Source organism: Synchiropus splendidus, chromosome 18, assembly GCF_027744825.2.
Source record: "Synchiropus splendidus isolate RoL2022-P1 chromosome 18, RoL_Sspl_1.0, whole genome shotgun sequence".
Classification (NCBI taxonomy): Eukaryota; Metazoa; Chordata; class Actinopteri; order Syngnathiformes; family Callionymidae; genus Synchiropus; species Synchiropus splendidus.
This window is the reverse complement of record NC_071351.1, coordinates 5999662-6017341: the sequence shown is the minus strand read 5'-3', so window position 1 is coordinate 6017341 and position 17680 is coordinate 5999662. Positions and strand designations below refer to the sequence as shown.

Here is a 17680-nt window from a genome sequence, read left to right as displayed (position 1 = left end):
CTTCTTGATGAAATCCAGTCTTGTCCTATTAAAGGGTTAAACTGTGACATCAGACTGTCGAGTGTGGACTGATGGGCAAATGTGCTGTCAAGTGTGTCGCCCGTCAGCTGCTCCTCCCCCACAGGCCCCGCCCCCTGGGCCCCACCCATCCCCATGATCCATTGTGAGAGTCCAGCAGATGGATGGAACAAAGAGGGCGAGCCCCCCATGCCCCCCCTCCTGTATCAGTGCCAGCAGACTCTGGTAATCTTCTCAAGCTCTCACAGTGGAGCCATGAATAACCCCGGACCCCCGCCTCACCCTCCCAGCCTCTTATCTCACCCTCTGCAGGCTCGCCAGCACCGGCTGCTCACAGGATACCATCTCTCACCCTGGCCTCGTCTCTCCAGCGCCGCCCTGCACACCCAATCAGGGCCGTCTTTGTCTCTGCATAGTTCCGGGCCGGAGATTAATTGGGTCTGCGGCTGGGTGACATCTGGTCCCGGCTTCATAAAAGTCCGGGTGCTGGAGGTCCATAATGAAGAGAGTGGGAGTTAATGTTCCCGTCAAGAGAGCGTTAATCAGCTGTGAACACTTCCACACTCCAGCGACGCAGCTCTGGAACGAATATTATAAAACTGAAACCATCCTCCCACTGTCCCACTCACAAGTTGGTCTTCTCAAAGTTCATATTCAATGCTCCTGGAAGACGGGCCGGAGGAAACATTCAGCAGGAGAGCTGACGCCATCTTCCCTGACTCGACTGACAACAATTTAATGACAACTCTGACATTACATTTCCGAGTCGCATTAAAAATGGACACCTGACACCGACAACATACCTCCACCCCTGCTCCTCCTTCCCACTCTCTGAGCTCTCTGGCGCTCTTCAAATATTCAGCTGGTACTTAAGTGCAGTTTGGCTGAGTGTCGTTCAGGCTCAAGGGCTCTTCACCCACTCAAGACGTCTTCAACCTCGGAGGAAAAGAAACACACTTGAATTATTCACAACCTTTAAAATATTGATCCTTTTGTCCCTCAAACTGTGACGCAGCAGGACGGCGTGAGGTGACAAAAACTCTTTGCTCAAGACTTGCCAGCAACCGTTATGTTTGGTCTCGTGGTTCTGTAGACTTTGTTGTGTCTGAACATTGCTCGCCTCCCGTCTGTTGCAGTCAGCTGAAAACCATCAAAACCTCTGAAACACTTCAGCTTGGGGAACATTTAAACTATTAATGACGAAATGACTAGCTTATTTACTGTTGAGAATCAGTCATTACAAGACTTTTTGATGATAAATTACTGGCTGATAAAATGCTAATACACCGATGAATAAGTCTATGGCAATATGTGTTCCCAAATCTCAAGCGTAACTGAAAGTTCTGAAGACATTTCCCGGTTCTTCGTTCGTTATTTAATGTTGGCAAGTATGTTATTTAGTTAAAAACAACAGCAAATATTCTTATTGATTTACTTTGTTGTAATGAGCATTTCAATGTTATGTATAGTTGAGTCACAATAAAACATTGTCTTCCTTTCGGAGCACGTGACATAAATGCAGCACCCACCTATCACCTGCCGGTGCTGAGTGCATCTATAGCGGGAGGTTTCAGGCCTGCGGTGGTCAGCAGCAGGAATAGAGGCGACTCTGTGACTGGGTCGGCGTGGATGAGGCTCAATGGCGGATGAGAGGCCAAGCATTTGTGGCTGTTCGGAGATACAGGGCATGACAGACCAACATCTGACTTTAAAGAGCAGAACAGGTGGGTCCACCATTACAAACCTCATCATCCGCCAGGCATGGCTTCCTCCTGTTTGTCCTCTTACACATTTAAAATGGCAGAATGCTTTATTTCCTTCAATGACGCAACAACAAGAAAAAGATTTAGACGGCGCACGAGACAGTGGCTCTGACTGGGCAGTCGGAGCTAATTTCGAGTTGACTATGGACCGATAGGTGAGTGCTCGATGTCTGAGTTGAGCTGTGCTGAGGCTCAAAGGTCACAGGGTCACAGACATAATACGGAAAATGTAGCCTTTACAGATAAATGCAGAGAGCGAATGTTTCACGCCATGTTTTCCTGCGAGGGCAGGATTCCGGGGGGTGAGGACGGGTGAGAAGGTGGGGGGCAACAATAATGAGGCGCTCTGGTCCTGGCTTCTGCTGCACGGTGATACGCCACATTATACACACGGCTTGTACAACTACATTTTAATCCACTGGTGTTTGTGGTCTGATAAAAAGATTCTCTCCATCTCTTTCTGTTTAATTCACACCACCATCAATCACCCCCCCCATGCTCCGCCCACCGTCCCCCTGGGGTCCACGGCAGATAGAGGCTGCAGGTCCCCCCTGAGGGTTAGGGACTCGACGGACTGGTCACAGATGCTGGAGAAATTAAAATGCAGGAGAGTGTGAAAGGTGTGGAGATTCTCAGGCGAAGGATTAACAAGCAGAGATTATATGAATATGATTAGGAGTGAGGATGCGTCTCCGGTTCTGTCTCCCGTCTTTGTCTGATCAGCAGCGTCGCTGAGGGGACCAACATGTGACAGCAGAGAGTCGAGTAAACAGGAACAACAGGTCAGGAGCGAGAAGGATCAAAGAGTTTGTCAAGAACGGAGTGAAGCGCTTTCATGAAGTCTGAGCGCCTGCAAGTCTAAATCTGGAGCAAACTTCACACACACGCTGACAGACGGACCAAAATAGAACCTTTGTAGCAACAATTCACAACACTTTTGTCAAGACAAAGAGCGTCTGCGGCGATATATGCATTTACGCAAGTGGCACTGACAAATCACGTGCCAACATCGATCATCTTTGCATCAATAAGTCAACTGAAAATAGATGTTTTACTGTGATGCTTTTTTCGTCTCAACTGTCCCACTTTATGGGACGACTACCACTGAAACAACCAAAGAGCATCAACAAGCATTGGCCTCACTACACCACAAGCAGAAGGTGGATCACGCGCCAGCAAAGAGAGTGCTGGCGATGGTCAGCTTTAGGTGTGTTCTCACCGTTCAGAGGGCTGGTTGCTAGTCTCAGAAAATAATGTTCCATGAAGTTAAATTGCCGGCGCTGGAGCTGTTAATCGTGAATAATGTATAAGACCAGCCGACGCGAGTGTGTGTACCCGCATTGACAGATAAAAATGTCTTAAGGGATTGAAAATAGACTACAAGAGTCTCAGATCAAAACAACAATGGAGCGCTGTGGTCGACACCATCAGTCTTGCTTCACTAATGTTCGGTAATTAATTCGCCAAACTGAACTGCCTGTCGTTGACATGAAGAAAAGGCAGTGAAGTTCTGATCCTAAAGAAGACGGACACACTCGTGTACTGGCGAGTGTTTATCTCCCATCATGTGACCTGCTACAAGACGCAGACACTGATGAACCTGCTGCGCCGCTGAGAATGTTTGCGGCTGCTGTTTTTATTAATTGCCCTCCCTGTTGTTCCTGGCAGCCCAGGTGGGAGTTTAGCGCCTCGCACCGACACATTAGCAGGGACCCTCGGACCCTCACAGGACCCCACGTGTGACAAATGCAATTAAAGAAAAATGAACAATGACCGCACTGCCCTTGCTCTCATGTGATGGGACCAGGATGATTTGTCACCGTGGACCCTGCAGGGTCCCCTCGCCAGCAGAGATACCTGCAGGTAACGGAGACCCTCCCCCATTTCCTCTGGAGCTCTGGGCTGTGACAGGAAGAGGAAGAGTTTCAGCAAAGAATTTCTTTATTAGTCCCCAAGTGGATTTTTTTTTCAAATTCTATTTTGAACACACCACAGAGATGTCACAGTGACAAGAAAGACAGCAGCAACAGCAATTCCACCACAGAAGTTCCACGAGCCGCCACCCATAATTTCAGCCAGCAAGTCATTCCACTCTTTGAGTAAATAAGTAAATAGATGACAGAGAGAGACCAACTACCGCCGAAAAAAACCTCCAGAATGACTGGGATTTTCTTTTTTCATCTTTCAGACGACCAACTTTGTGGAAGCCAAAAGCTCCTGAATGCTGACGTGTGGCCTCCACGGACCCAGGAAGGCCAGCAGCTCTGACCCTGTTCTTACAACGGTTCCCCATGAAAACAGCGTGGCAGCATCTTGCTCTCGCTGTGACTCAGTGTTTCGGGTGTGCAGCGGTAGGTACAGAACTCATTACATTTGTGTTGCGTCGCAGGGGCGTGGGGATTCAGGTGCTGCTTCCCCCGCTGTTAATGGAGTGCGGGCGAACTGACTGGGTGTGTTTATTAGTGACGAGCAGCCAAGCATGGTGGGAACATCTGAGCACTGGCAGGTGTGGACGCTGGCGAGCTCCTGGGCGCCGCTGGAGAACAGCAGCGCTCATTTCATGCGCGTTACTGAGGCCGGAGGACGAGGTCACAGTGTCACCGGGACACTGCAAACCGATGGGGTCAACCCAGGAGGAAGACGGAACACTGTAATATTCAAATCACTACTTCAGTCATGGGTTCATATGGACAGTGGTCAACATCAGTAAAAAGACAGCCGAGGAGAAAACAGATCCTACAAATGGTCCGCAGCTGTTAAAGGCTCTATTTCAGTCTTTTATTTTTCGGCGTTTTGTCAATAAACTCTACATTTTATCTTGATCTTTAAAATATCGGGAGCATGTCAAAATTGACCTCCATTCAATTTAGAGAAGAGGTGACTATCAAGGCTGAAATGGACACACAAACATGGACTGGCATGGAGGTAGAAACACAGGTGTTGGAGGGACAATACAAGTCTGGATGGATGAATGTATGAACATACATGTTGACGAGGGACAGACGCAGAGATGGACAGATAACTAGATGCACGGAGGACGGGACATACAGTTATATTGGGGGCACGTAGACACTGGGTCTATAGAAGGACACGGTCGACAGGAAGAAGGTAATGCAGGGAAGAACAGACAGATGTGGGGAAAGAGGATACATGCATGGATTGGAAGACAGGCAGTGAGACAGATGATATCTGTAAGGATAGAAGGGCAGATAGGGAGGCGGCTAGTTATTTGTAGAGATGGATTTCACAGAGAAGGAATGACTTCATCCACCTGTCATCGCCGGATGACTGTCAACCATGAGTCAAGTCGCCATCACAAGTCATGTGACCGCGAGCAGCCCGAGGATTTATGAACCACGACAACGAGACAAAGCCAGCAACATCAGCGCAGCGTGGTAATTATCAGCAGAATGTTCGCAGAGAACAGGTGACGGCCCACGATGGCCCCGCCCCCTCCCCCAACACTTCCATCAGCAGCGTATGTTCTCCATATAAATGCTAATGTGCGTGTCGTCCCCGGGTGAAGTTCAGCGCTGCTCATTTGCAGAAACGCGGGGATGAACAAAGAGGCAGGAAATAGAAAAATTTGTTGCAGAGTGTCTGAAAATATAATCGGCGGCTGAGGCCTAATCCCAAACAGATTACCAGAGGAGCAAACATCTGTTGCCAGACTTTATTGGTCTATGTGTGTGAGAGCGTGTGCTGTTATCTACGGAGCAAGAGTTAATGTGAAATTAAAAAGGAAGCAGCACTCTGACCTAGGTAATGAATTTGTTAAAAGAGGTGATTAATTACCCTCATTAACTCTAACCAACATTATTTATCACTCCTCCATAAATCATCGGGAGGCTGCGCTCAAAAACATTTTGACAAGAACCATCGAAGCACTCAAGGAACTTCAAAATGATTCAGTTTGCGTTCCACCCATTTCCACTCAGAACCACTTGGTGGCTGATGGTTTGCTGAATGAATGTCAATGGTAAATTCCAAAAGTATAAAAACTAAGAGAGAGGTATTAATGTATCTGTGGAATGGTACAGTGAAGGTGTTTGTCAGACTGAAGGTGTTGAAATGAAAGCAGCTCACTGGTTTCTCTGCGAATGATTTCAAGCCTTTTCACTGTCATCTGATCTCTAAGTCTTGAGGCTGACATCCATCCCCAGACTCCACTGCAGAGTGGACTCCTGACTGAAGTAGCTATTGGGTCACTTCCTGTGACTGAAAGCGTCATTAGACAATAAACACTTAAAGGCAGCGCTGAGTGTTCACCAACACCTGGATGAAAGACTGCTGAAGTTGAAAGGCTGCTATCATTTTTAGCCAGCTTTAGGCGTTATTAGCATAAATTATCCCCCACCAGCACACACACACACGCTCACACACTTAATTGGCCTATTTACGGAGCGGTTGCTGCAGACAACAAACGAAGGAGGACAAGAGCAGCCAAGTAGGGCGTGAGTGATCCACCGAAACACTCTGCATTAGAAGCTCCTCACACTCTGAATATTACAATTCCAAAGATGACGGCAGGCGTCTGGATGAAAAGAAGTCACATGTTGAGTATACAAGTGCCGAGGTGGAACCATTATATTTGTATGGAGCAATTTGTTTTTTTTTTCCGTTTTAAATGCTCTCACTGGGACTGAAGCAGCGCAATATTCATTCAATAAATGGATTAATATTGGGAATATATCAGTGCTGGCCATTACTGTTGGTCACTTGTTGTGAACCCCATTATTCACTTGACATGCAGAACTGTTGCAGTCGAGTTTGCGTCCACAGGTTTGAGAAAGTTGCGGCAATTTATCATCGGCTTCTAAATAAAAAAATAAATCTTCCTCTTTGGCGCGAGGGCGCTCAGAAGGTAATTAACCGAGTCCATCACTCCTGGGCGACCTTTCCTGTCGGTGCCTCAGCAGCTCGCCACAACTGTAATGTAGTGTCACACACGTGTGATAAATCCTCAACACAGCGAGTGTCACCTTGGTGCTGGTGCGGAGAGGAGCGGGGTCACAGTGAGTGCCTGCCGTGATGGAGCGCACCCAGCAGCACAGGTGTGTACCCAGAGAGGGTACAAAGCCAGCGTCTCAACCGCGCATCTGCTGTAGAATCAACAACAAACAAAATGCGATAAGCAATAAAATACACATTGAAAAAAAAAAACACTCTCATCCTCCACCTTCCCGTTGCTAACACCTGTGTCCCGAGCTATTCAATGTTTGAATCTGACCTTAGCGTTTTGATGGCTGCGAACCCCACAGGACTTAATGTACTAGCCTGATTTTTTTCTTTCCTTATCCTTTGTTTGTCTTTGTGTAGCCATGAGCACGAAACATCGGATGTAGTTCACCTCTTTCTGAGCAAATTATTGGGAAATTACAGTGTTCAAGGCTATGAAGTCAAGGATGGAAGTGGAAAACCTACAACCAAACAACACTGGCTGTAAAGAAACCACCAGCCACAGAGCAGTTTTTTGCTGAGGAGTGCAACCAGAAACACCACCAAGACACACGCATGAGGGAAATCTCTCAATGACAGGATCCACTTCCGTCTTAATTATTCTCAACGGTAACTTATGATCAGTTAAGATAATCTTCAGAGTGATGGACAGAGATCAAGGGAGGCGAAGAAGAGAGCACAAGAGTGTGGAAGGATCTGTGACAGAAGAGAAGCAGCAAGAGAGAAAGAGGAGCTTTGCACTAGTGAGGCCTGCCACGGTGTACTGTTTAGAGACAGGAGCTCACACACTAGACAAGAAGCAGAGACAGACAGACGGACAGACAGACGGACAGATTGCCGTTATTCTTGCCACAGTGTGTGAATTTAACATAATGAGTCATAATAGAAGGTGCTTGAGACTTTGGGAGTGACTAGGAAGAACAAAATTAAAAACAAGTTCATCAAAGGGAGATGTTTAGACACAAAGTGATGAAGAACAGATGGACGTAAGAGGACCACAACTCATGCAATTCATAGATGAAGTAAAGGAGAGCATGAGGGTCGAAGACTGGGATCAGACAGGATGGAGGAGACTGACCTGCTGTGGCAACTCTAACTGGAAGTGAGGAAAGTCGAAACATAAGCAAGAATGAAACACCGCACCACATTTAAACACATCAAGTGCTGGAATGGGTGGGTCATTGTTCAAATTCCAGTTGTCGGATGACTTGTTGCTAGATCGCTGCGGACTTGTTGCTCACTTGTTGCAGGTTGCTCTCTCCGAAGAGAAGCTGCTCTGTGCTTGGAAAATGTGCAGCCACACTTCCAGAGGTGACAGCCGTTTGAAAACGTTTGAAAATACGGGTCTGGATTTCAGTCTATTATGTTGACAGACAGACACGAGCACACGCGCACTCGGTTATATCCAGGTTTCTCCATCATCTGTAAAGATGTCATTAATTAATCAGATATTCCGCTGCCATGCGTGACGGGACAGGAGTGGGGGAGGGGGGCGGAGACAGTGGGAAGGGAAAGTGGTCAGGAGGGGAACGAGGGGAGGTAAAGACATGGTGGCAGGGTGGCGAGGGAGGCCAGGTTGAGGGGGCGGAGCCTCCCCAAACATGTGGGACATTTTTAAAGTGACGGACGACCAAAACATGAAGTGAGACTATCCGGCTGAAACAATGAGAGTCCTCATCTCCATTGTCTGTGTCCTCATGCCCCTCACCCTCCCCCTTCCTCTCTCCCCTCCTTCTGAGCATCAGTGGGGTGAAAGCAGCAGTGGGGTGGGGGTCTGTGGGGTGGGGGCTTGTGGTGTGGGAGGGGGGTGTCTGGGCTCACTCACAGACGCTTCAGTAGTAATTTGATGTTTGTCCTCGGGGGACGTTTGATGGATTAAAGCTCGGTCTCGCTGCACCACCTGATCTCGCCGTCCCATATAAAAGCTGCCTGACTGCTGATCTCAGCTAGTCTCTCTCTCTCTCTCCTCTCAGTCTCCATCTCTTCTCCTCCTCACTGCTGCATCACCCCGAGCCGCATCAGGACCACTCACATCCATTTATTCATTATTTATTTTCCAGCGGGGGGGGAGCCAGAACGTCGCGCACCATTTTTGCATTTGCATTTGTATTTGTGAGGATTACCGTGCCGGCTCCGTGGCCTCCGAGGCTCTGGATTGTGTTTTTTGTGCCTCATGCGTGTGTGTGCCCGCTGAAACATGCCGCGCTCGTTCTTGGTGAAGAAGATCAAGCTGGATGATTTCTCCTCGTCCGGCCCGCAGCAGCACCTGGATGACTCCTTCACTCGCTCCATCGCGGACTCGGTGACCAGCCTCGGCGTGCGGCTCAGTGAGAATGGTGAGTACTTTTGATATGGTGGGGAGGCTGAATCCCCAGCGTTCTTTTTGACTCGGGACACAATCAGGTCATCGGTGGGGATTAGATTACGTAAATATTCCCGGAGTGTGAGGACGACTTCACCCAATCCAGAGGGTGAAGGATGAAACATTTGTCCTGTTATTGTCCTTGACTTCTCATCATGATCCGACCCCCCTCCACCCCCCTCCATCCCACTCTCTCCGTCATCCCCACCCCCCACTGCTCTACATCTTTCTCTGGCTTCCGGGCATCTGTGCTGGGGTGAGAGTCGTAGCTGCGCAGGCCACTTGTCGTCAAGGTGGGGGGGGGAAGAGATGGCAAAGACAAAAATGCCTAAAGTGGGTCACGTGACCGCGGCCCAACGCAGCACACAGGACGACAACAGCATGTGGTCAAGACCCGGGACACTGCGAGCAGTGCGACCTTCACTTTCGGTTTGAGCTTCCATTTTGTTTCAGACGGTCACATGGTTGTTAGTCACAGCGGCGCTGGGACGAAGCCCACCTGTTATGAAGTACAAAGCAGCAATGATGGAGCCCATCATTATTTCGCACCAAGCCAATCCTGGACATGTGTCCAGCCACCACGCGTCAGCAAAAGCTCTCACGCGAGCATTTAAACCACGGCGAGGATCACGGGGGTTGAAATGCCGTCACACTGAGCTCCTCCTGCAGCGTCAGCAGCTTTCTGATTCCTCCATTGTGGAGCGTTCGCCTCGAGTGTTCAGCAACAAAGACGCTCGTTAATTTACTCGCTCTGCTCGCCTGACCTCCAATCAGTCACCAGGCACGGTCGCACAAAGATATCATCCAGTGTTGTTACCGGCCAGGGAAGTCCTGAATCAGCAGTTTGATTGGCTAAAATAAAACGGCGCAAGCTTCGTTTTCACCATCGCCTTCTGCGTGCTGCGATGACGGCACACACCTCAAATGTGCTCCAAAGTCTATCAACGCTGCAGAGGCTGAGTGGACAAAGATACACACCTGCCACGCTGAACACACGCCTGATCAGTTTCAAGGGTGCCATGCATCTGAAGAGCCGCCGCTTTGCAGCAGCAGTCGCTATCTCTCTGAACATAGCTCAGGTCAAACCTTGCTGCGGCTCTGAACAGCACCTGTTTTGGCGTTTCTTCAGCGACTGGACTGTGATGTTTCTCCAGCACTGACTCATAAGTGCCATCAATAATGAAGCCGAAAGCAGGCGGATCAATTACAATAAGAGTAAACAGGTGGGAGAAGCTTCGAGTCCCTGCAACACAGACACTGACATGACACAACAAAGCACTTCCATGAGAAGAGCTCACCACAGAACTGGAGACACGACAGCCGAAGCACAACTTTGGTACGCGAGCTGAACACAACACTGTTTCAAGTGATACACAGTCACTAGTCAGATTGTAGGAGCCTTGACACAACCGTCGACTGCTCTGCTCATTTGTGATGATGTCTGGCATCAGGCAACAATACATGCCTCGCAGCAGAGGACGAATCCAGAAATGCAGAGGCAGCATCTGCGTAACAGGAGAGGACTGAAGTCATGACTTCAGAGAACACAGGTCACTATCGTGCCACCATCGCGAGGAGAATCGGGTTCACATGCACACGGGGGCGCTAGAGAGCACTGTAGCACTGGTCTCACAGAGCACACTGGTGTCTCAGGGCTGGGTTTGTGTGTCACCCTGTGTGGTGGAACTGTGGGAAGGTAAGTCCAGAGGAATAATATAAACAAGGTGTTAGTTCAGAACATGGCCTCTCGACATGAGTGACAGGTGCGTTTCAGTTTATCGAGGACCGGATCTCATCCTTTTACAGAGTGAGACTGTATGGACTCCATGTTTCAGGCATTCGCCCTTTTCTAACACGTCACGTTTCCCACTACTGCACAGCCTGATCTCCATTCTCTGATTTCTCCTGTCACTCCTTCAACACCGAAAACAGCTCGAACTCGACCATAGCTGCGTCTCAGCTGAACACCATGCCACAGCTGCACAGAGAGCAGGGTGCTCCATGAGCCTGGGCAGCAACACCTGTCCATAGTGGCTCAGCATCTGGACCCAGAGCAGCATATAACTGGATGTGTCAAAGAGCGATAATGAACCCTCAACCACTGAAGTAATTCCACAGGTGGTCCATTAGACCAGTCAATAGCTTCCGGCCTGATGCTTGCGAGGCCATCAGATGATCGTTACACGTCTTCTTCGGTTTCAGACCTGGGTGTGGGCTTTCCACTCTAGTCAAGCATCAAGTCTCTCCATCACCAAAACACTTCACCATGACCAGCACGGCCGTTTCCTTTCCTCCGGGATGAAGCGCTTCCTGGCCCTACAGCCACGTGTTGTTGTCGGTGCTCGCAGTGGAGTCGGTCACCAGCTCTCTGAAACTCCGACACGTCCTCTCGCAGTTTCTCTCCTCAATCTGCACTTTTTCCACAGACGACGATTCATTGATCGGCTGAAAACTGTGAATTTCATTATAATCCAGTCGATATCTCATTTCCACCGCGGGCTGCACACCAGTGTTTTTCTGCTTCACTTCACCTCAGATCTGCTCTCCGGAGAGATTTGACTATTTATTCTCATTATTTAGCATCGGTGTGGACACAGCTTCAGAGGGAAGGGAGAAAGAGAGGAAAACACAGAGAAAGCCTTCTCATGTTTGAGGCCGTGGCAGCAAAAGAACTGTCCAGCTTGTGTTCACTAAGACGTCAGGCTTCATATCTACGACGCTTCTCTGGCTTGGCTGATATTTTTGCGCTCGACTCTGCCGCTGATCAGCGTTTGCGATGGCGAACTGGAGACTGCACAGTTTAGGCAGACAGCTCATCATAGCAGGGGCCCAGACCCACAGAACCGCCTTGACAGAAAAGCAAGACTATTAATCCGTTTAAGTGAAGCTCTGAGCGCCTTCACGGACAAAGCTGCAGTATGGAAACCAAAGCTGAGGGTTTCTGCTCATGAGCGATGTTTGAAGCGCACGTATGAAAGTTCTGATCCCGGTGTGTCTGATCCGCAGGATACATCCAGGACTACATCACACCATCTGTGTACCAGGGGGAGAAGAAGATGGAGCAGAAGCTGGCGTCACCCGTATCAGACCCCCTGTACAGCCACGTCAGCAGCGGCGGGGAGTACTGTGACCCCGACCTCAAGCACCCCAACAGCCCGCAGTCCGGAATGACGGCCAGCAGCTACTACTCCGGGGAGTCCGAGGCCCTGGCAGAGGGCTACACCATGGATGCCTTCTTCATCTCTGACGGGCGATCTCGACGGAAGGCCGACAGCGAGAGTCACGAGGGAGGCTCACGGAGCAGCAGCGTAAGCCCTCCGATCCAGGAGAGGGGAGTGGGCACGCCACGCCACATATGCAATGAGTGCGGCAAGACATACGCCACCTCATCCAACCTGAGCAGACACAAGCAGACGCACCGCAGCCTGGACAGCAAGATGGCGCGCAAGTGTCCCACCTGCAACAAGGTGTACGTGTCCATGCCGGCGCTGGCCATGCACATCCTGACCCACGACCTCAAGCACAAGTGTGACGTGTGCAGCAAGGCCTTCAGTCGGCCGTGGCTGCTGCAGGGCCACATGCGCTCGCACACCGGCGAGAAGCCGTTTGCCTGCGCCCACTGCGGCAAGGCCTTCGCTGACCGCTCCAACCTCCGCGCCCACATGCAAACACACTCTGCCTTCAAGCACTACAGATGCAAGCGCTGCAATAAGACCTTTGCCCTCAAGTCCTACCTGAACAAGCACTACGAATCAGCCTGCTTCAAGGGCTCCGCAGACGAAGACGACTCTGGCTCGGAAATCTAACAGAAGCAAGGGATTTGGAAGGCCGAACGACCGGCCAGCAGCCCCTCCCCCCACCCTCCATGCCTTTACCCTTCCTTTTTTAGAAAGCAATATTTTCACTGAGATTACGGAGAACATCAAAAACTGAAAAGACGCTGAGGTTTCCTGCGTTGTAGCTAATGAATCCAACTTCCCTTACACACACACACACACACACGATGATGACTGTAGAGGACACATGCTTACAGACACACACACACACAAACTCTTTATTAAATATGAGGCCTGGCATGCGAGTTTTCAGCTCTAACAATATTGATATCAACAATAATTAATAATATTTAGATTTTATAGAAACAGAAAAAGGAAAAAAAAACATTTTTAGACAAAATGACCTCTTGTATTTTTATGCTGCTTTTTTTTTGCTTCTTTTGCCAACGCAAACTTTTTACGAAAATGTGAACAGTATTTGCAAAAAAAAAGAAAAAAGAAGGGGAGGTATGTTTTGAAAAGACACACCCCTTTTTTCACGCCAATTTTTCTGATGTTATTTTTCTATTTGATTTTTCTAAATTTTATTTTTCGGTGCTCTTTTTAAAGTTTCTTTGTAACTGCGGGTCAAACGACAACTATAATAATGATAAAAAGCAAAGTTACATAAGCTACATGAGGCAAGACTGAGTCACACTATCACAACACACACACACACGAATAACCCGCTCTTCCATTACACAACCACATGCACAAACACACACAGACACACGCGAACCTGAGTGTGGACTCACCCTCAGTTACAAAGTTTTGAGTTAGTCACTCACAAAGTCTAGATCAGAGGTTCTTAACGTGAGGTCATCTCCCCCCACCCGGAACTGCGGGTCCTTCTCAGCCAAAAACAAATGCTCTTCACGATTTGACCTGAATCTCCTTTCAAAAACACTTTGACCGAGCCACATGTGCAGGCCAGGCGATCCCATGATGGAAATATGAAGTACCATTTAAAGTTGACAGAAGTTGGAAGCACTTCCTGTTCAGTTTGTTTGCTTCAGTCTACCAAGAGAATTTCTTTGAGGAGCAATAATTTGACTGCAAAACAAACGTTAACAAGGACGTGATTCTGGAATATCTTGTGTTTGACACGAAGACGAACCTCTGGTTTAAACTCACTATCATGTAAATACTTTATTTATTTACCTATTTATTATTTATTATCAGGTATTTATTGAAACACTGCTGATTTGTTATTTGCAAACTATTTATTGATTATTTATTTTTTAACAAACATCCTTGTAAGATGCTGCTGATCTTCAAAGAAAAATGTTTATATGCATGAAAACTGTAGACGCTCCACGAGAGTTCCTAGTTTTTAAAGAGGAACAATGTCGGAATGTCCACCAGTGTGTTGAGCGACTTTTTAAGGGCAATAAACAATCGCGTAAACGTCTCCCATCCACTTCCGGCAATAAAACTCGACGTTGTGCTCTTTTGCCCCAAAACCACTTCCCTCTTTTTATTCTGTCCCCATTTTTTTTATGACTCAGGCAATAATGACTGACATCCACGTGCATTAAGTGGTCAGCAGGTGTCGCTGTGATGATGGCGTTGGAGGCGTGAAAGCAATAAATCAGGACTTTAGAAGAATCTCGAGCAAAACGATTCAAAGGAAATCTTCAAAACGTTTGGTTTGGTGATGTAAGATTTAAACTGCGTCCGAGTCTCCCTGACTACCGACACGAACGCAGCGACCCCCAACACACCGCAATAATACAAACACTTTCAGAAATGCATGAGTGCAGGAAAGCATTTGGACCAGAACACATGGGTCGGATCAGGAGCTAAAATCCCAAACACACAAAACGTTCAGGTGTCATCATTTAGAACACTACCTGTCTTCCAATGCCACAGCTTTCTTTGGGACTAAAGGTTGAGGGTTGGATTCCAGTAAAACTGGCACCTTAACACGAATGCTTCAGGCAATGTTTCATTTTGGAAAGTAGGCGGCGCTAGCAGTTCAGATGCCACCAAGCACACGTGAATAGAGTCCGTAACTTCATCTCAATCGCTATGAAAATCCGCTGGCATCCTTTCGGTGCAACTCGGGTTGCAGCACTGATCTGACCTCCTCAGAATCCGTTCACAGAATCGACGTGGCAGAGCAGCATTGTTCCTCTTTGACTATTTTGTAAATATCTTTGTAGATATAACCACAGCAATAATATGAAAATGCATGTCGACATTTATCCGCTCTGTTTTTATAACCCACCTTTTTAACCGAGAAGAGAAAAGACTGATGGAACAGGAGCATCATCAAAGATCCGATCACCTGCTTCCTCTTTGTCTCCTCGAAAAAGTGCCAAAAATTCCCTGACGAAAGCCTTGGACTCACGGACGACCAGCGGGGACGTCCACGTGTCTGATTCAGTGACCTGAAGCCATGATCGCATTGGAGACGCTTCCTCTTTATAATTATACCGCTCCAGATAACAACGATGTTGATGATGTTGATGACAATAGCAATGATAATAAATCAATAATAGCACAAGCAACCAAACATCTCTGTCTGTCTTCCATCGGAGCATTTTCAAAAAGCGCCTGTGAGTCTCCGGTTGTACATTGCTCACCTGACCTTGTATGAAGCTGTGGGTGATGAGGTCATCCATAACCCAGAGACAATGTCCTTGGAAATACTTGTGATGACGTCATCCTCAACCTTGTGAAGACGTCATAACTGCACCTACACACAGATGCTGGGCTCAGTTTAAAATGTTCATCTCACCGCCACTTACCACTTACCTGCTTTTCTTTATTATTATTGTTTTCTTCGTTTTATTCAGACGCAGAACCTGTACGTGTTTTATTTTCATTCACAAACAGACAATCACTGAAAACAGCAAATACAGACTTGTTGACTGTATCGACCGCTGTGTTTATATTGAGGATAAAAATAAGAATTCCTTTCTAAAAACGGAGTAAATTGTATTTAACAGAACAAGGAACTACACCAAATGCGATAATGAATTGATGCTTAACCCTCACTTTAAAACAAAACCAACGTACCTGAAACACACCAAAGCGTCACCCATTTGTCTGGTGACACTATTGAACTGTGTTGCACCTTAAACTCAGAGGTTTGGTGTCACGGGCCACACTGCGAAAGATGGAGCTTCATATCTCAGCGACAGATTGGAGACGCCAGCCACCGCCATTTTATGTTGGCTTTAGTTAAACGAGACGCAGTCGCCCCCTGCTGGACAGGACGTGCACATGCGTCAACTGCATGTCATCAAGAAATTTGTGAAACGTTAAAAATAATTTAAGCTGGACGTTTATAATATAGGGATAAAAGTGCATTTCAATGTTAAGAAAAAACAAATCTCAGAAACTTTGCTACGTGACACAGCGGATGCGTGAGTAAACCGGAAGTAAATGAATTTTAAAATGATGGTACTCATTTTAAATTACTATGTAAGTTAATAAAACATGAACTCACAACGCGTCGGTTGCCAACATTTACTTTGTTCACCTCTGGTTCCCCTGGATGAAGAAGCAAAAACGGTTGAATAAATCTGAAGTCGAACGAAATTCAGGTTCCCTGTTATTTCCTAGTTCCTATTTAAGTTATTTATTTATTTTGTCCGTCTAAATTATAGAACTTGTTTATGCCATTGATTCGGATATTCATCTGAAAAATGCATAGATCCTGACGAGAATTTAGTAAAATAGCCTCCGTCATAGGTTAATAATTTAACAAATAAAAATACAAAATGTATATATATATATATATATATATATATATATATATATATATATATATATATATATATATATATATATATATATCACAGCGCACCTGAGAGATGCTAGTGTCTTCACTATAGACACTAGCATCTCTCAGTAGTGCTGTCAGTCGATTAATCGAATTAATCGCATTTTTATGTCATATCAGCTAAAGGTCTCCTGATAAAGAATTTGAGTTCTAAGATGTTAAAAAAATGTAGTGCATGACTAATCCATTGAATACAATAAGAAGAGAAGATTTGAAATGAATTTTTTTATTGGTGAACTGTGCCTCAGAAATGTAAAAGTAAAGGTCAACCACATCCGCAAACCAGTTAGGCCAGGTGCATTATTCAAAAATGTAAAACAAATACAGCAATACAGTTAAATAAATAAAATAAAGCTGTCTTCAAAAATGTGAAACAAACAATACAGCTAAATAAATAAAATAAAGCTGTCTTCAAAAATGTAAAACAAATACAGCAATAAAGTTAAATAAATAAAATAAAGCTGTCTTCAAAAATGTAAAACAAATACAGCAATACAGTTAAATAAATAAAATAAGGCTGTCTTCAAAAATGAAACAATACAGCTAAATAAATAAAATAAAGCTATCTTCAAAAATGTAAAACAAATACAGCAATACAGTTAAATAAATAAAATAAGGCTGTCTTCAAAAATGAAACAATACTGCTAAATAAATAAAATAAAGCTGTCTTAAAAAATGTAAAACAAATACAGCAATACAGTTAAATAAATAAAATAAAGCTGTCTTAAAAAATGTAAAACAAATACAGCAATAAAGTGAAATAAATAAAATAAAGCTGTCTTCAAAAATGTATGTAAAACAAATACAGCAATATAGTTAAATAAATAAAATAAAGCTGTCTTCAAAAATGTAAAACAAATACAGCAATACAGTTAAATAAATAAAATAAGGCTGTTTTCAAAAATGCAATACAAGTACAGCGATTCAGTAAAATAAATAAAATTCTGTAATAAAATAAGGCTGTCTCAAA

At 46.2% G+C, this 17680-nt stretch overlaps 1 protein-coding gene and 1 long non-coding RNA gene across 2 annotated transcripts in view; one reads left to right on the top strand and one right to left on the bottom strand.

The window, feature by feature from the left end:
• Nucleotides 1-16089, bottom strand: part of LOC128749428 (uncharacterized) — a 39608-nt gene extending 23519 nt beyond the window's left edge. Inside the window, exons 1-4 of the long non-coding RNA XR_008412928.1 lie at nt 15506-16089; nt 1548-1686; nt 822-954; nt 322-504 (exon numbers count right to left, since the gene is read on the bottom strand). This is a non-coding gene — a long non-coding RNA (uncharacterized LOC128749428). The remainder of the gene's footprint in view (nt 1-321; nt 505-821; nt 955-1547; nt 1687-15505) is intronic.
• Nucleotides 8587-15435, top strand: scrt2 (scratch family zinc finger 2). Its single transcript, XM_053848994.1, has 2 exons — nt 8587-9076; nt 12109-15435. Exons 1-2 carry the CDS (start codon nt 8938-8940, stop codon nt 12906-12908), a joined length of 939 nt encoding a protein of 312 aa, XP_053704969.1. The 5' UTR covers nt 8587-8937; the 3' UTR covers nt 12909-15435.
• Nucleotides 16090-17680: the final 1591 nt, after the last annotated feature.